Here is a 20048-nt window from a genome sequence, read left to right as displayed (position 1 = left end):
GGGTCGACAGTGAGAATTTTTTTCCACGTATGGAGTCAGCTATTACGAGGGGGCATAGCTTTAAATTAAGGGGGGGTAGGTATAGGACAGATGTTAGGGGTAGGTTCTTTACTCAGCGAGTCGTGAGTTCATGGAATGCCCTGCCAGTAGCAGTGGTGGACTCTCCCTCATTATGGGCATTTAAGTGGGCATTGGATAGGCATATGGAGGATAGTGGGCTAGTGGAGGTTAGGTGGGCTTGGATCGGCGCAACATCGAGGGCCGAAGGGCCTGTACTGCGCTGTATTGTTCTATGTTCTAATACATAAATATGGTTGTCAATCTGTAGCTGTCAGTTTCTGCTTGGTGAATATGTTTGTGTAATTCTCAATCCTTCAGTTTCTACTGTGTAAATGTGTAGCTGAGTTTTCACCTGTCGCTATCAGTTTCTGCTTTGTGAATGTGTCAGGCTCTAATGTCAGTGTTTGAGTGTATTTATTAATCTTTTCCTGTCAGTTTGTGTGACTGTAGTTATCAACCTGTACCTCTCAGATTCTGCTATATGAATACGTGAGTGTAGTTATCTATTTGATTTGATCTGATTAATTATTGTCACATGCACTGAGAAACAATGGAAAGCATTGTTTTGTGTGATTTACACAAAATATCATACAAAATGCATCAGGGTAATAGAACAGAATCCGCAATACGGTTTTAAAGCTGCAAAGAGAGAGAGATTAATGTTAAAATTTGAGCGAGATTAGAGTCGTGTTGGTAAAGCACAGCAGGTCAGGCAGCATCCGAGGAGCAGGAAAATCGACTTTTCGGGCAAAAGCCTTTCATCAGGAATGTCCGAAACGTCGATTTTCCTGCTCCTCGGATACTGCCTGACCTGCTGTGCTTTTCCAGCACCACTCTAATCTTCAGCATCTGCAGTACCCACTTTCACCTTAAAATTTGAGCAGCCCATTCAAAAGTCTGATGACAGCAGAGAGGCTGTTCTTGACTTTGTTGGGTGGTGTATTCAAACTTCTGTATTTTCTGGTGGTTGGTAGGAAAATATTAGTTTTTATACAGAAGATAGATGGAGATAGAGTCCAAAGAAAGAGAAGAACAGTCAGACAGACAGAAGAGGTGGGGCGACACGGTGGCACAGTGGTCAGGGACCCAGGTTCAATTCCCACCTCGGGCAATTGTCTGTGTGGAGTTTGCACATTCTCCCTGTGTCTGCGTGGGTTTCCTCCGGGTTTCTTCCCACATTCCAAAGATGTGCAAGTTAGGTGAATTGACCATGCTAAATTGTCCGTAGTGTTAGGTGAAAGGGTAAATGTAGGTGAATGGGTCTGGGTGGGTCGCTCTTCGGAGAGTCGGTGTGGACTTGTTGGGCCGAAGGGCCTGTTAGTAATCTAATCTAATCTAACTGTCAGACTAAGTGGGTGAATAGCCTATTAAAAGGGCCTGTTAGTGTATAATAGAGACTATATGTTAACAAGGCCGGACATGTGCGGTTTTGGGCATTAGAATATCAGTTTGGGCAATGACATTCTAATCTTCAAGCCCTGTAGTTGTTGAACTCAATATTGAGTCCAGAAGGCTGTCGAGATCCCAAGCAGAAAATGAGGTGTTGTTCTTCCAGCACCTGGAGCACTGCAGCAAGCCTGAGACAGAGATCTTGGCCAGGGAACAGGTTGGTGTGTTGAAATGGCAGGCAACTCGAAGCTCAGGGTCTTTTTGTCTGGACAGAATGTAGGTGTCCTGCACAGTGGACACCCAATCTACACTAGTTTCCCCAACATAGAGGAGACCACATTGTGTGCATTTTCCTTGCCACCATCGGTTCGGAGGACCGGTCACTAGACCTGAAATGCTGCCGGACCTTCCACTAATTTTTGTTTTGTTATCACTCTCTGCCTGTCAGTTTCTTCTCTGTGATTATGTGAGTGTCGTTATGAAAGTGTACACGTCAATTTATGTGGTTTGAAATTGGGAGCATAATCAATCTATTCCTGTCAGTTTCTGCTTTATGAATACGAGTGTGTAGTTATCAATCTTTCTCCGAAATGTACTGCCAACTGCATGTGAGAGTTATTTACCAACCTGTCCCTGTCAGATTCTGCTCTGTGTATCTGAGAGTGCAGTTATTAATCTGTATCTATCAGCTTCTTGTTTATAAACGTGCAAATTCATTTATCATACTGTACCTGTCAGGTTTTGCTATGTGAATGTGTTAGTCTAGTTATCAGCCTGTACCTGTCATATGTGTGTGTGCATGATTATTTTTCTCTCCCTTTCGGTTGCTGCAATGTGAATATATGAGAGCAGATATCAATTGATGCCTGTCAGTTTCGGTTGTGTCCATACAAGAGTTTGGGACTTGATATAAACATGTCAATTTCTGCTGTGTCCATGGGTGAATTTAGGAATTGGTCTATACATGCCAGTTTCTGCTATGTGACCGTGAGAGTGAAGTTCTCAATGAGTTCCAGTCACTTTCAACTCTTATATATCAAAGTTGCTCAATTCTCTGGCAGCCAATAATATTCTAAGAGTACAATGATGTCCATGAATCTATTGTTGATTGCCAGAAAAACTCATCTGGTTCAGTAATGCCCTTGAACGAAGGAAACTGCCATCCTTCCCTTGTCTGGCCTGCATGTGACTCCAGACCCACATCAATGTAGCTGCATGGGTAGTTAGGGATGGGCAATAAAGGCTGGTCGAGTCACTGATGCCCCCGTCCCATGAATGAATTAGAAAAGAATTCTGTGACTGTGATTCAATCTGTGATAATCGTGTTCAGGGTGTTGAAATTGGGCCTTAATCTCTTATACATTTTGTGATTTATGACTCAATCACAGAATTGGTACAAACATTTAGCCTGTTCTGTCTGCACTGGAACATATTATTCTTTATCTGTTCTCCATACGAGTTTCCACAAATTGTTGGGATTCTAATCTTCAATCACTCACTGCCAGTGTCTCGGTGTAAATGCCAATTTGAGATTAGTTCTGCAGTTATCGGCCTTTGAATACCTATAGTGCCACTTTTGCTCTGTGTGCAACAGTGACAAATCGAGTATATGGATGCCATTCTCTTTCTACGTTCAGTTATTTTTTTTTCAGTAGGGTAAACCTGTTCAATATTTGATAAACCTGAGGGATTCATGTTGTTTCAATACTTATCTTTGCCAAGACTCTGAATTTTATTGTATTTAATCTCAGTTTTCTTTTGACATTTTGTGTGTGCAGTAGTCTTAGGCAGTTGCTGCTGGGCACTGCAATAATGTAACATCTAATACTAACATCTTCTGAAGTGGTTAATAATGTGGTCTGTCAATTTATGACTGCCCATATCTGGAAGTACTTGTGGGCCTAAATTGCATTTTTTTCCCTTTTACCATTAACTGGCTGAGTGAAAGTGAGTTTTCTGTTGTGCTGCCAATCTGTATCACTTTAAAGAGTGGTACTGGTCGAGATCACACCAACATTGTCTATATGTCTCTGTGTAATTCCAGTTCTGATACACTTTATGAGGTGGTTTTAAGGTTTTAAGGCAGTGTTTCATACATTAAAAAAGTATGGAAATGCTTCTGCATTACTGAGGCCCTCAACCAGAATGGGAGCGTGCATAAAATGTGTTTTCATCAACACTAGACTGAGAGAGACAGAGACAGACACAGATGTGTATGCACGTGTGTGAATGGGCTTTAAGCATCCTCTCTAGAAGCATTCTCAGTAGATAAGGCTTGACCAAGAGGTTCGTTTGAAATTTACATTGTTTGATTATTGTCTTCGTACAGGACAACTGTTTATCTAAAGAATAATTTTGTCCTGCTCAGTTACTCATAAATGCCCAACATTGCTTCTATATCTGCACTCAAATATATACTTCATATATATATTTGTGATAACCATGTAACGCCATGATCGGTTTGTTCCAATTGATTGTAACTTTAAAAATGCCAAATCTACATATGAATTTAATGCAGCTCAAATGTATATTTATTATAAGCATACAGTCTAACCTGCTTCTAATCTTATGAATGATAATTGCCTTTGAATAATGGAATTTACTGTCACTGAGGTGGTAAGCATTGAGAACTGGGTGAAATAATGTAGATTTATATATCGTCAGTTGTGTTTAACTCTTGGATTGAATGTGTACTTCTGGAAATTGAGCTCAATGTGTGTCTGACTCAATCCACTCAGACAGTGGAAAGGACCTTCTCCTCTCTGACAGTGGTAACATACCTGCTGGGTGTGAGAAGCAGCTGGTCACCCTTGGATTGGTCCATCAAATATTTGCCTGGAGAAAGACAAAAGAGAGAGCTCCTGTAAATCACTAGCAGCTCACTAGGAAGACATCAAATGATCAATGCAATATTCAGGTTATGATCATTATAATTCTTTGTTTTTGAACAGGGCAAGATAAAAAGAGCTGATCAGGGTTCCACTCGAGTCCTGACCTCCTACTAGTCTTTCTGTTTCCCAAATTCTAAAACATTTCACTTAGATAAAATAAACTAACCAACATATACACAACTCCACAAATGGAATGATGACACAGTTCAATGTCCAGCTCCCAATACATTAACTGTTGAAAAACAAATACTGGGCACGATTTCACACACTTGGAGACATTTATCCGGTGCCTGCTATATTTACCCTTCACAGGATTATTACATTTGTTTCTACTGTCCTTTTATTTCAATGTCTATTCGCAACAAACAGCGTGAAACAGAAACCAAACAATGAATTTCCATCAGTGTTTAGGGGATTATAAACCACAAAAATGTCCCACAGCAGCTTCTTCCCGCTCTGTCTCCCTCAGCAGGCCCACACACAGCCCGAGAAAGGCCTCGCTCCCCCCGACGGTCATCGGCCCATCGCCTGTACTCCCCTATTCGATAACGTAAGGTCAGATCGAATGTTAACTGTGGTATTTAATCCTGTTGACCCTCATCCACAAATATTAACTCTTTGCCAAAGTATCGTACAGAGAGATGGAATAAGTGGAACATTCTTACGAAGGCAGAAGATAACTGATGGAGAGAGTTTTGCATCACAGTGTCAGAGCTTATTTCTGGGTCAGGAGGCCCGTGCAAAAGTCAGACCAGGTGTGCAGTAACATCTCTGGGACTCGATTTAGTTTGTCATGGATGACAGATTTTACTGTCATGTATGCTGCAGACAGAAACCTTGTGATGTATTGTATGCCACAACGAGAGACCCCAGCTGTTTTTGTTTATTCACTCCTGGGACATGGGTGTCGCTGGCTGAGCCTACCATTTATTCTCCATCCCTTTGAGAAAGCGGTGGTGAGCCACCTTCTGGAACAGCTGTTGTCCATGTGCTGCCCACAATGCCATGAACACGGAGTTCCAGGGTCTTGATCCAGTGTCAGCATGATGAGTGCCTTGGAGGGGAACTTGTCTGATATCAAGACGGTGTTCCCTGACATCAGCTGTCTTCATCCTTTTGAATGGAAGTAGTTGCGATTTGGAAGGTCCTCCTTTTACAAATTACAAAACTCGAATCTCTTCGTCAGCAGCCGACAGCGAGAAATCAGAATGGTGTGTTGCCTTCCTGGTGTCAGGATCAAGAGTATCTCAGAGAGAGTGCAGGATATTCACAAAGGGGAGTGCACATTGGAACTAACTACATAGGAATGGAAGGGATTAAATTCCGAAGGAAGAATAAGGAAGAGGGGCAAGAATTTAGAAAGGAGGTCCACTCCACTTGTAATATCTAGCTTACCCCCGCTGCCTCAAGTGATTGAGTGAAGGAATAGGATGATAGAGCAGAGGAATGCCCAACTCAGGAACTGGTGCAGGGGAGAGGTGTTCCAGTTTTTGGATCATTGGAATCTCTTCTGGGGAAGAAATGACTGGTATAAAAAAGAAGCATTGCACCTGAATTGGAAGGGATCTAATATACTGGTAGGGACATTTCCTTGAGCAGCTGGGGAGGGGTTAAACTGGGGGTGGAGGGAAGTCAGTGGAAACCAGGGAGATAGTGAACAAAGATATCAATCTGAAGCTGGTAGTCAGTAAGTCAAATTCCCAGGGCAGACAGGAACATAGCAGAGAATGAGGTTGGATTGATAACTTAAACTGCATTTATTTCAATGCAAGAGGCCTAACAGGGAAGGAGGATGAACTCAGGACATGGTTAAGAAAATGGGATTGGAATTCAGATATCATAGCAATTACAGAGACATGGTTTGGGGATGACACAACTGGCAGCTTAATGTTCCAGGAATCAATTGTTATAGGAAGGATGGGGGGAGGGGTCAGCAAGAGAAAATGGGGAGTGATATTCCTGGGCTTATATCCATGGAAATAATTTGGGTGGAACTGAAAAATAAGAAAGTGTTTGATTACTTTATTGAAATTGGACTGTAGATGCCCCAACAGTCAGCAGGAAATTGAGAAACAAATTTGTCAGCAGATCTTAGATCTGCAGGAATAATGGTATGGTTATGGTGAGGGATTTTAACATAGATTAGGGCTGCCATATTGTTAATGGCTTAGACAGAGAGCAATATCTTAAGTGTGTGCAAGAAAATTTTCCGATTCAGTATGTGACTGTACCTTCTAGACAAGGTACAAAACTTGACCTACTCTTGGGATATAATGATGTGACAGTGGGGAAGCACTTTGGGGCCAGCGACCATAATTTTTATTAGTTTTAAAACTGTGATGGAAAAGGATGGACCAGATCGAAAAGTTAAATTTCGAATTTGGAGGAAGGCCAATTTTGATAGTATTATGCAAGAACGTTCAAAAGTTGACTGAGGGCAGATGTTCACACGCAAAGAGATGGCTGAAAAATGGGAAGCCTTCAAAACTGAGAAAACGAGGGCCCAGAGACAGTATGTTCCTGTAAGGGTGAAAGGCTGGTAGGTGTAGGAAGTGCTGCATGAGAAAAGAAGTTGAGCTTTTGGTCCAAATAAGAAGGAAGCATATGTTAGTTAAATACAGCAGAGGTTGAGTGAATCCTCCAAAGAGTAGAAATACAGTAGGGATATACATAAGAAGGAAATCGGGAGCGCAAACAAGGGACATAACATAGCTTTGGCAAATAGCATTAAGGAGAATTCAAATAGATTTTATAAATACATAAAGGTCAAAAGGGTAACCAGAGAAAGAGTAGGGCCCAGCAAAGATTAACAAGGCAGACTCTGTGTGGAACAACAAGAAATGTGGGAGATACTACACAAGTGCTTGCTGAGAAGAAGGAAATGGAAGATATAGAATGTGGGGAACAGATGGTGACATCTTGAAAAATGTCCATAATACAGAGCAGGTGCTGCTGGATGTTTTTAAACAGAAAAGATGGATAAAGCACAAGCATAGTGATCAGGTGTACCCTGGAACATGGTGTCAAGGCTAGGGATGTGATTTTTATGCCCCTTGCTGAGATATTTGTTTCATCGATAATCACAGGTGAAGTGCAAAAAGCCTGGAGGCTGGCTAACATGGTACCACTATTTAAGAAAGGTGGTAAGGAAAAGCCAGGGAAGTATTAAACAGTGAGCATAACATTGGCAGTAGGCAAACGGTTGAGGGGATTCTGAGAGACAGGATTTACATCATCTTGAAAGGCCAGGATTGATTAGGGGTAGTCAACATGGCTTTCTGCATGAGAAATCATGTATCACTAACTCGACTGAGTTTTTTTGAATTGGTAAGGAAGAGGACTGATGAGGACAAAGTGGTGGATGTGATCTGTATGGCCTTCAGTAAGGTGTTTGACAAGGTTCCCCATGGGAATTTGGTTAGCAAGATTAGATCACATGGAATACAAGGAAAACTAGCCATCTGTATACAGAATTTGTTAGAAGGTAGAAGGTGGTGGTGGAAGGATGCTTTTCAGACTGGAGGCCTGTGACAAGTGATGTGCTACAAGGATCACTGCTGGGTCCACTGCTTTTCATCATTTATAGAAATGATTTTAGATTAAAAAATGACACAAGACCAGGTTATAGTCCAACGGGTTTATTTGGAAGTACAAGCTTTCGGAGTGCTGTTCCTCCATCAGGTGTCTATATTCAGAAAGCTTATACTTCCAAATAAATCTGTTGGAGTATATCTTGCTGTTCTGTCATTTTTCACTATGCACATCCCAGTCCAACACCTGCACCTCCACATTATTATGAGTGGTTTGGATGTAAGGTTGCAAGTATTGTTCCTCAGTTTGCAGATTACACAAAAATTGGAGGTGTAGTGGACAGCAAAGAAGGCTACCTCAGAATATAGCAGGTTCTCGATCAGATGGGCCATTAGACCCAGGAGTGGCATATTGAGTTCAATTTGAATCAATATGAGGTGCTGCAATTTGGAAAGGCAAATCAGGGCAGGACTTCCACACTTAATATTAAGGTCCTTTGAAGTATTGCTGAACAAAGAGACCTTGTAATGCAGGTTCACTGTTCCTTGAAAATTGAGTTATGGTTAGATAGGATAGCAAAGAAGGCATTTGATAGGTTTTCCTTTACTGGTCAGAGCATTGAATATGTGACTTAGGAGAACATGTTGTGGGTGTACAGAACATTGGTTATGCCACTTTTGGAATATTATGTGCAATTCTTGTCTCTCTCCTACATAAAGGATTTTGTGAAACTTGAAACAGGTATTCAAGACAGTTTTTGGTGCAAAGAAAAGGTCTACAATTTGGGAAGAAATATAGTGAAAGACATGAAGGCTGCAAACAGATCCAAATTCAGCAAATAACAGCGAAAAGGGATTTGACTAACAAAGAACAAATGACGAAAACACTAACGTTGCAGAAGCCATTAAAGGAAAAAAAACTGTTGAAGCACTAATAAATTTGTAAAGAGAGACATGAACATAAATAGGTTGGCAAAGAGGACCATATGTCACTTTCAACATAAAAGAGAGGAGTTCAAAATGGGGAACGAAAACGTCTCCAAAATCTCTAACATACTGTTGTTCTCTATTCACAAATGTTCACACAACTAACACAACAGTAATGTTGGGAAGTTTAGTGGGAGGGAAAAACTGAACCAAATCAGTATTATTTGGGAAATGATGTTGGGACAATGGGTTGGATTGAATGTAGTGAAACACCAGGCCTTGATCATCTACGTCTCAGAGTATTTAATGTAGTGGACTGAGTAATAGTGGATGCAGTGGTGGTTATGTTCCAAGATTCTATAAGCTCTGCAATAATTTACAGAGTGGGGGTTACATAGTTTAATCAAATTAATCCAAAAATTGTGAACTATAGACCAGTCAGCTGTCGGGAAAAATCAAAATGAAAGCTTCAATTGCGAAGCATTTGACAAAACAGTGTTCAGGATCTGCTAGAGACAGCATGAACATGAAGAGCCTGTCCCAGTGCATACTATTTGGTCTTCTAAGCTTGACAAACGGATTGACCATCTTTGAGGATGTAAACAATAGAGCTGATCAGAGTGTAACAGTTACTGAGGACAAAAAATGCAACTAAATCCCTGGACACCGCAGCAAAGGCTGAAAGGAGGAGAAATTCTATCCTTCCACACTTACATTTGGTGATGTTTCTGGCCTGTGGCTGTGTGAATGTGAATATTGTGTCAGAGTGATTGTAGGCAAAGGGCGGACGGTTTTCCGTAACTGTGTTTTTGTGTCCGCTAATATTATAATATTTCCAAGTCTCCCCTATGTAACTCAAAAATATTTTCAAATAAAGTTATCCCCCTGCTCCCCTTCTAAACCCCAAAAGTAGAATTGAGGGCAGTATATTTGTTAGTTTCAAGATTTCGGTCTAAAAGTAGCGACAATGTCACCATTCAGCTCAGAGAGCACCATCAGTGCATCAGCAAAATGCGTTTAACTCGACAACGGAGCCGTCAATTCGAATGAAAACGTTTCGGCCGTAAACCTTCCAGTGTCAGGGTGAGGAGCGATCGAGCCTGGCTCTCTGGAGATGCGGAATTTCAGAGGAGTCGGAGAGTTTAGGCCGTTAGAGAAACACAGAGAGGCAGCAGGAGCAGGGAGCTGACAGCAGGATGTCTCTGCGCCGTCCATTCGCTGCCTTGAAGTTGCTCAGTGCCGCCCCCAGCAGCTTCATTGCTGACCCAGTTCAGACTGTCCCAGAGAGAGATTCAGCGCAGAGTTCTCAACATGAGCGACAGTGCAGCCACCGAAACGGCTCCTCCAGCCGCCGCTCCCACCAAAGCCAAGGCTCCCAAGAAGAAGGCGGCGGCTCCCAGGAAGATAACACCCGGTCCCGGGTTGGGAGAGCTGATTCTGAAGGTTGTCGGGGATATCAAGGATCGCAAAGGGGCGTCTCTGTCCGCTATAAAGAAGGGACTGGAGAGAAGCGGGATCGATGTGGGAAAGTGAAAGGCACAGACCAAGATGAGTATCAGGAGGTGCCTGGCGAACGGCTCCCTTGTTCTGGTCAAGGGCCAGGGCATCTCCGGCTCCTTCAAACTCCCTAAGAATCCAGTCAAGGTAAAAGCGGGAAAGAGGGCGGGAACATCAGCGGCCGCCAAGAAACTGGCCGTGAAGAAATCTCAGGCCAAGAAAACGACAGCAAAGAAATCTCAGGCCAAGAAAGCGAGCAGCAAGAAAGCAGCACCGCCCATGAAAGTGACCAAGACAGCAGCAAAGAAATGAACCAGTCGCTGTAACATATAACCATCTGAACCCAAAGGCTCTCATCAGAGTCACCCACATCTCTCAGGAAAGAACTGAGCCCGGCGCCGAGCGCAGACCGACCTTAGATATTAATTGATCTGAATAACTCAAATACACAATGATGTCATGGTTTACGAGAGCGCAGACCTGTGAATGGGGAAGGTATCATATACGGAGAGTTTATTGATCTCCATCTAATTAGTTCGCTTCGCGACTTGTAACTCTACCCAGACACGAATGTGGCATATTGTAGTATTTGGATTTCATTGACCCGTTTAGGATGTTACATTGTTCAGTTTTGATTCTGGGACGCTGCGCATTAGGAAGGATGTTGTTAATCTTAAGAGAGTGCCATAAAGACTGGCAGCGATATTATCAGAACTAGAGGGTTTGAACTATCCGGAGAACCTCAATACACTGGGGCTTTTTTCCCTGGAGCATCAGAAGCTGAGGGGTATTGTTTATATCTGCTTATAAAATCATGAGGGGCATCGATTGGATGAGAAGCCAAAGTTTTTTTCCTAGGGTGGGGAGTATAGAGGGCATAGGTTTAAGGTGAGAGGGCAAAAATTTAAACTGACCTAAGGGACAACCTTTCATGCAGAGGATGATGTCCATGTGGAATGAGCTTTCAGAGGAAGTGATGAAGGTGGGAACAATTACAATGTTTAAAAGTAACCTGGTTGAGTAAATGAACAGGAAGGATTTAAAGGCATATGAGATTTGGTCAGTTTAGGATTTCTAGTCAGAGTGGACTAGTTGGATCAAAGGTTGCATGACTCTACAACCTGAAAGTTGTAGGTTGATAAATACAATTACACAGTCATAAACCAGAGACTGACAGGTACAGATTAATAACTGCACTCTGAGATACACAGAGAAAAAGCCCTTCACCCACAATAACCACCACTCAAGGTGTGCTAATTTCCTGTACTTGTCCCATATCCTTAACTGTTATGACATTTGAAGTGCTCATCCAAATACCTTTTAAAGGTTAAGATTTCTAACCTTTACTACCTTCCCAGGCAGTGTCTTCTAGATTCCCACCAGTGAAAAAGGTTTTACTATATCTGTACCCCTTACACGCCATCATAGTGAGAATCCTTATCCTTACCATATCCTAACCCAATCACCACTTGTGATTGATCGCTCAAACAAGGGAAACAGCTTCTCTTTATTCACCCTGTCCATACGCCTCATAATTTTTTACGCCACAATCATGTGCCCCCATTCAGTCAACTCTGCTCGAGAGAAAACAATCCAAGCTTATTTAGGCTCTCCTTCTCTTTTGGAAGTAATATTTGTGCTTTGATCCTAATCCCCCATACTGGACCTAGGCTTAGCACTGCTGCTGTCACGGTCGGTTTAATGGGAATGATTTATTCCTGTGTCCTTAAGCAGCGCATGCGCAAAGCTGCCCCTTTCCCCACCCCCAATGCTGACCGTTCCTGACGAGAGGAGCGCATGCGTGAGGCCCTCCCTCAGCGCTGTCATTGAGGAGCATTTACTCAGTGAGTGCAAGAGGTTTGTTTGAAACAGACCGCAATGGAGAGATCAGCGCCCAGGGAAGCGAGGGAACAGCAGGCTCCTTCCAGCAGCACATCGGGATGGGAGCCTGGGACACAGAGGGGGCTCCGAGACCGGGATTGATTCGGGGTGAGTTCAGGGAGAACCGGGGGCTGTTTGTAAGAGGCCGAGCGGAGCAGGAACTTGTCCCGGAATTTGGAGTGAGCGGGCTGGGGGGGAAGAGAGAGGCCTTTCTCGGGCTGTGTGTGGGCCTGCTGAGGGAGGCAGAGCGGGAAGAAGCTGCTGTGGGACATTCTTGGGGTTTGCAATCCCCTAAACACTGATGGGAATTCATTGTTTGGCTTCTGTTTGTACTCCATGCTACTTTTTCCCACCCTCCACCCTCCACCCTCCTCTAGCTTATCTCTCCACGCTTCAGGCTCTCTGCCTTTATTCCTGATGAAGGGCTTTTGCCCGAAACGTCGATTTTGCTGCTCTTCGGATGCTGCCTGAACTGCTGTGCTCTTCCAGCACCACTAATCCAAAATCTGTTTCACGCTGTTTGTTGATGTTGGGCAGTTCAGAATGAAAGCACAGACCATAGTTTTGTGACAATCTTGTAAAGAACACGTACTAGAATGAACAGATTTGAAGTTTCAAGTAAAACATTAGACAGAGCGTCCCTTGCCCTTTCCTTCAACATTTAGTGTATTCTCAGCTTGCTATTGATGTACGTCAGAATTGCAGCTGCTTCAGGAATTCCCATTCATGGAGGTGTACAGTTGTTAGTTCTGGATCTCACCCAATTGTTACAAAGTTGCAAAAAAAAGGAAAGGAAAAGAGGAGCAACTCAGAGAAAGAGTGGAATTGCTAGGTTTAAAAATACTCTAATGATTATAAACTGACTGCCACACTGATCAGTTTAATCTTGCCTAACTTGGCTTATGTTGATTTACAGCTGAAAAATCTTCTGTCTTCCTCCAAGCAAATACTTGAATGGTGAAGAAAGTGTCATATTTCCTCAGTACAAAAGCCATGTGTGACCAGCTGCTTCTAACAAAGAGCAGGTATGTTACCACTGTCAAAGCTGACAGCATCATTTCCACGGGCACAGAGCAGATTGAATCAGACTTAATTTAAGCTCAGTTTCCAGAGATATATTCAAACAAATGGACAGTTAGACACAACTGTGGAAGGACATGTTTCTTTTTTCTCTGCATTCTCCGTAAACATCTTCCCAGTTCCAATTAATATGATTCATAGGCCATTTACATTCAGATCATGTTTGAAGCTGACTGGTTGTCTAAAGTAGGCAAGTGGTGAACTAAATCAAGTTTACATTTAATAAGGGTATTTTAAATATCACAAACCAGATAAACAATGACATCATGCTTTTACATTGTTTCAACAGCCAAATGTGACAAGAAGTGAATCATTACTGAGCACACACACAAAGTACTGACTGATTCAGATTGAGTCCCCAATACACTCACCATATCAACACACAAGATACAGAGACTAACAGCAATGTACACACATGTACACTGCAGGAAACAGAAGTGAATATATAAAAACTGTTTATACAAAACCAAGCAACTAATCCCATTCAGCCAGCATTCCATTTCAGTAAGTGTGTCATGGCAACAGAGGAGACGCCAAAATAATTCTCAACATGTTCACCTTGCAGGAATAGAAACTAAATTTTCACTCTGCCAGGTATTAATTTTTTATGCAAAAATTGTGTAACTTTATCTTCAAATTCACTACAATCTTCTGCAAAAAATCCCACTTACCCCACCCTATGAAATATTACAAAAAAGCAATAAAATACAATATCATATCCTCAATTTAGCAATATAATCAACAAAGAAATTTAGCCAAATCTTGTAGTTTGTAAATTTTCATTTTTTTTGCAAGAAGAGGTCAACCATGTTCAATAAATTGCCTAAATGATTTAAATCTTCTCCACTGTATGACAAAAATACAAGTCTTTTTGCTTTCCTCATTGGCACCATAGAACATCAGGACAGTACTGCTAATGGCTTGCACCGTCACACCACAGAGCAGGATTATGTAATATTCACAATAGAATGATGAAGTGAACTAGCCAATTCTCTTTCCTGTAGCAGGAACATCGTGGTCAGTCGCCTAAAATACAATTTATTTGTTCATTCCCCTTTCCTTTCAACACTAACAAAGGAATGTAACACCTATTCATTTCTCAGCATTGTTCACAAAAGTATTTAGCTATGCACTGAGAAAAGCTGATGGCATCCTGAAGAACAGCCCGTGATATTATTCCTCCCACTCCGAGCCTGCACTATAGGATTTGAAAAACCCTTTGATTTTCTATTACACAATCCATGACACAAAACAGATGTACTGAGCAGAAACTGACAGGTACAGATTGCACTCTCACATTCCTACAGCAGAAATTGACAGGCATAGATTGATAAATAAATTCACAAAGCAGAGGCTGACATGTACAGATTGCTGACTGTACTTATACATTCACAGAGCAGTCAGATTGGTAACTATATTCTGATGTTCATATTGCCGTAAAGTGTATGTGCAGATTGCTAATTGCACGCTCTAATACATATAGCAGAAATCGACAAGGAGAAATTAAGAACTATATTTACACACCAGAACTGGCAGCTACAAATTCTGGTCGCCCTATTATAAGAAAGATGTGGATGCTTTGGAGCGGGTTCAAAGGAGGTTTACCAGGATGCTGTCTGGACTGGAGGAGAGGTTGACTGAGCTCGGACGTTTTTCATTGGAGAAAAGGAGGAGAAGAGAGGACCTAATTGAGGTATACAAGATAATGAGAGGCATAGATAAAGTCAATAGCCAGAGACTACTTCCCAGGGCAGAAATGACTAACACGAGGGGTCATAGTTTTAAGCTGGTTGGAGGAAAGTATAGAGGCGGGTTCTTTACACAGAGAGTTGTGAGAGCATTGCCAGCAGCAGTTGTGGAGGCAGGGTCACTGGGGACATTTAAGAGACTCCTGGACATGCATATGGTCACAGAAATTTGAGGTGCATACATGAGGATCAGTGGTCGGCACAACATCGTGGGCTGAAGGGCCTGTTCTGTGCTGTACTGTTCTATGTTCAATTGCTAAGCACGTTCACATATTCATAACACAGAAGCTGATAGGCTAAGATTGACAAATGCACTCACAGTCGCATGGCAGAGACTGGCAGTTAGACTAATAACTACACACTCAGATACACAGAGCTGAAGCTGACAGGAACAAATTGGCCATTTCTGCAATCTGCTGCAGGGTTATGGGCTCGTGCAGAAAGATGGGAAAATGACATTGATGATGACACACGTATTGACAGGGCAATTAAACTTACACACACACACAAACACACACACACTCTCTCTTTCTACCTTGCGGGCACCGTCATGGATAAATTCATAACACTACACACATTCTCTTATTTTCATTGCACATACCAACAGGAACGGGTTGACAACTACACTATCATACTCAGATATCAGAAAGTGTCACGTACAGATGAATAACTGTGCTCAAATGTTCACCTATCAGAAAGTGGCATTATAGATCAATAACCAAACTCAACTACTGTCGGGTAGAGACTGAAGGTGACACTCTCATTCCCAGAGATTACAAGAATTGACAGGTACATTATGATAGCTAAAATTACATTCATATATTGGAAACTGACACAGACAGATAGGTAAGTACACTCACACTTTTACACAATAGTAACTGTCCTAGAAAGATTAATAAGTGTTCTCCCATATTCACAATGCAGAAACTGACAGGGACAAATTGATAACTACCCCATATTCACAGAACATGAACTGTCATGTTTGAGGCTCTTTTTAAAGTTGGAACAACAGAGGTAGCCTGAATGGGTGTGGTCAATCTTTCACAGAATGACATTTTTAATTTTGGCTTTCAGCAAAACTGTTGGCTTCTTGAAGACGGGAAATCTAGTTTTTTTCCTCTCAGTTATAGTCAGAAGCTGCAGATTCTCTTTCTGCTACTGGAGTTTTTTTTTACTTTGTCTTTTGTCAAGGATGTTTGTGGGATATTACTGTATTGGAACAGTTAATTAGGTAGAGTTACTGTATCCATTATTCTGTTAAATATTCTAATAGAGTTAAGTTATTCCAATTCCTTCTTTATTGTGTTATAGGTTAACTATCGTGGACAGGACAAAATACACCTTTTAAAGCTACACTATCATTCTAACTGATAACTACCCTCATATTCACATAACAGAAATGGACTGGTACAGATAGATAACTACACTGCCATATGCACACCAGAGAAACATTCAGGAGCAGATTAAGCCAATTCAGATATGCACAAAGCAGAAGCTGACAGATACAGATTGATAACCAAACTCTCATATTCACAAACTAGAAAACGTCAGGTGAAGTTTGATGACCATATTTACAACACAGAAGCTGACATGGTGAGATGATAAAAGCATTCACACAGTCACATAGCAGAGACTGATAGGGGTAGACTGTTAATTACACAGACATATTCACTGAACAGAAACTGACGGGTACAGATTGATAATGCCAGTCAAACAGTCACATAGCAGAAATGAACATAAAGAGATGGATAGCAAAACCCCGATTTGCATGGCAGAAACTATCAGCGACCAATTAGTAAATACACTCTCACATTCACAGACCAAACTGTTGATTGATAACTACAATCACACATTGTAACAGCCGAGACCTTGAAGATAGACTGATAATTACACAAACATAATGACTGTGGAAGAACAGACAGGTACAGATTGATGACTAGAGTGCCATCTTCACACATCACAACCTGTGAGGAACAGTTTAACTAAAATGAGAGACCCACAAAGCGGAAGCTGACAGGTACATGTTGATAACTACATTGACATAATCCCAATACAGAAATTGACACGGTCATACTGATAAAAGCACTCCCACATTCACATAGCAGAGACTGAAATTGGGAGACTGATAATTACACAAATAAATTCATTGAGCAGAAAGAAACAGGTACAGATTGATAAAGCCTGTCAAACAGTCTCATAGCAAACACTTATAGGCACTCCAGTGATAACTACCCTTACACATTCTCACATCAGAGACGTTCTGGGATTGTGATAATTACACTAACGTAATCACTGTGGAAGAACGGACAGATACATACTGATTACTACACTCGCACATTCAGATGGCAGAAACTGACAGGGACAGATTGTGTGAGAGAGTAATAATCATTCACCTCCAGAAAGCTCACATGGGCAGATCAAAAACTGCACTCCCATTTTACACAGCCACTAATGAGTGGTAAACTAACCCTTAACCAACCTGAAATTCTGAAGAACACATCATTCACAGTGTAATCAGGGAATCACAGTGATAAAACAAATAACACAAGAGATTGTCACAATTAAAATTCACGCAAATACTGTGTTCAAAATATCCTTAAATAACAGTGACCAGTTCAGAGTGAGTACAAATGACTTGTCACCAAATAAAGTTTAGAGAAAATCCACATAGGACAGTTTGTAATGGGGAAAAAATTCTGCTAGAAACTGAAATGCACCAAATAATATGTATTCTAATGTAGTGCAAAGTATGATTTCAGGAATTGAAATATTGGCAGGAGGCTGCTGACACTGATTGAGGAGCTGAACAGATAGAGAGTAAAATTCACGTTGTCAGCAGGAAGCAAAAGGCACAGGTCACAGTGCATCAGTTCCCTTCAGTCATTGAGGTAATCAGAATCGAACTGAATGATACACACACTGGCAGCTATTCTGAGTAATGTATGAATACTTTGGCTGATACTCATTGGAGATTTGAAGAAGAATAGGGGAAAAGAAGGGAGTTAACAGAGTAGATGATTATCGAATGTCCTTCATCTTCAGAGAGTGTAGAGCAAGAAACACAAGCAAAAGAGAACATTGCTTAACTCCCATTTTCCTCCAACGCGATGCAATTGTCAAGTAGTTCCATCATTTCCAGGAGTAAAACACACTCCCTGTCAGATTGCAGTGCATTTTCTAAATTGACAACAAATGTAATGCCATTTTTAAATGGAAGAGAAAAGAAAACTATTACCTAAAGATGCAGAATGCCTTACAATTAGAATCTCACATTTTAGAGTGAGCTCGGAATTTGATCCCTTCACAAAATTTCGGTTTGTGTTTCCGATGTTATTACAGATCCCGACAGATCCACATTGAGTCCCAAACTAACCAATCAGAGAGAGGCTACTATGCCTACAAAGTAGCCAATCAGAAGGCGGGCTTTCCTCCATCCCTCATTAGCATTGATGACGTCATCGGTCTATAAAGAGCGAGCTCCGAGTCCGCTTTCCGTATTCTGTGTTTGATAGTGAGCGGCGCTATGGCTGAGGAAAAGAAGGGTCAAGTTGCCAAGAAGGGCGCGAAGAAAACGGTGAAGAGGGCGCCAGCGAAGGGCGGTAAGAAGAGGAGGCGGTCCAGGAAAGAAAGTTACGCCATCTACATCTACAAAGTGATGAAGCAGGTTCACCCCGACACCGGCATCTCCTCCAAGGCCATGAGCATCATGAACTCGTTCGTCAAAGATATTTTCGAGCGCATCGCGGGGGAGGCTTCCCGCCTGGCCCATTACAACAAGCGCAGCACCATCAGCTCCCGGGAGATCCAGACCGCCGTGCGGCTGCTGCTGCCCGGGGAGCTGGCCAAGCACGCCGTGTCGGAGGGAACAAAGGCGGTGACCAAGTACACCAGCTCCAAGTGAAGGACCGCATTGCACTGAAACACACATCCACAACCCAAAGGCTCTTTTAAGAGCCACTTACAAGTTTCCTGAAACGGTTGGGCCATTATGTTTCAGGGTATGTACAATATGTCTGCGAGATTTGTATGTTGTAAATGTTATATAAAGTAATGAGTGACAGCTGACTCGGTTCGCGTCTTATTATCTGTACTCCTTGCGTGGGGAGAGAGCGATCATGTTAAACACCACTGAATCATTTTTCAGCTGCTTGTATGTGTCCGTGTTTCTCTTTGTTATGCGATCGGTTCCGGAGTAACAAGTCCCGGTGAGGTCCGAACTCTCAGTTTCACCACCGGAATATAAAGTGCCTCTACTATCAGCCGGCTAACAAAATAAACCGTTTCCCTCGGAGTGCGATTTTATTTTTCACTTGCAAATCTCCGCACGGCTATTTTTTAAATTAGAGTACTTAGTGTGAAAAAAGGCCCTTCGGCCCAACAAGCCCATACCGACGCGCAACCCACCCAGACCCATTCCCCTACTTTTACCCCTGCCCCTAATGGCCAAGTTACCTAATCTGCACATTTTTGGATTGTGGGATGAAACCTAGGCAGACACGGGGAGAATGTGCAAACTATACATAGTCAGTCGCCTGAGGCGGGAATTGAACCTGGGTCTCTAGCGCTTTGAGGCAGCAGTGCTAACCACCGGGGGGGAAGGGGAAATGAAGTCCACATTGATGCCGTGGGGTTGAAGTGTTCCGAGGCGGAAGATGAGGTGTTCTTCCTCCAGGCGTCTGGTGGTGAGGGAGCGGCGGTGAAGGAGGCCCAGGACCTCCATGTTCTCGGCAGAGTGGGAGGGGGAGTTGAAATGTTGGGCCACGGGGCGGTGTGGTTGATTGGTGTGGGTGTCCCAGAGATGTTCCCTAATGCGCTCTGCTCGGAGGCATCCAGTCTCCCCAATGTAGAGGAGACCGTATGGGAGCAACGGATACAATAAATGATATTGGTGGATGTGCAGGAAAACTTTGGATGTGGAAGGCTACTTTCGGTCCTTGGATAGAGGTGAGGGAGGAGGTGTGGGCACAGGTTTTACAGTTCCTGCGGTGGCAGGGGAAGGTGCCAGGATGGGAGGGTGGGTTGTAGGGGGGCGTGGACCTGACCAG

The 20048-nt window shown here is 42.5% G+C and overlaps 1 protein-coding gene, 1 long non-coding RNA gene and 1 pseudogene across 2 annotated transcripts in view; 2 read left to right on the top strand and 1 right to left on the bottom strand.

The window, feature by feature from the left end:
- The window catches only part of LOC122544680, a 24242-nt gene extending 19955 nt beyond the window's left edge, over positions 1–4287 (bottom strand). Inside the window, exon 1 of the long non-coding RNA XR_006310441.1 lies at positions 4230–4287. This is a non-coding gene — a long non-coding RNA (uncharacterized LOC122544680). The remainder of the gene's footprint in view (positions 1–4229) is intronic.
- Positions 4288–10071: 5784 nt separating this feature from the next.
- On the top strand, positions 10072–10606 carry LOC122544496 (annotated as a pseudogene).
- Positions 10607–18467: 7861 nt separating this feature from the next.
- LOC122544601 (late histone H2B.L4-like) lies at positions 18468–19152 on the top strand. Its single transcript, XM_043683920.1, has one exon. The coding sequence runs from the start codon at positions 18527–18529 to the stop codon at positions 18902–18904; it is 378 nt and encodes a 125-aa protein (XP_043539855.1). The 5' UTR covers positions 18468–18526; the 3' UTR covers positions 18905–19152.
- Positions 19153–20048: the final 896 nt, after the last annotated feature.

The sequence above is a fragment of the Chiloscyllium plagiosum genome, chromosome 50 (genome assembly GCF_004010195.1).
Source record: "Chiloscyllium plagiosum isolate BGI_BamShark_2017 chromosome 50, ASM401019v2, whole genome shotgun sequence".
Lineage (NCBI taxonomy): Eukaryota > Metazoa > Chordata > Chondrichthyes > Orectolobiformes > Hemiscylliidae > Chiloscyllium > Chiloscyllium plagiosum.
The sequence above is the reverse complement of the archived record's forward strand: the minus strand, read 5'-3'. Positions and strand labels throughout refer to the sequence as shown.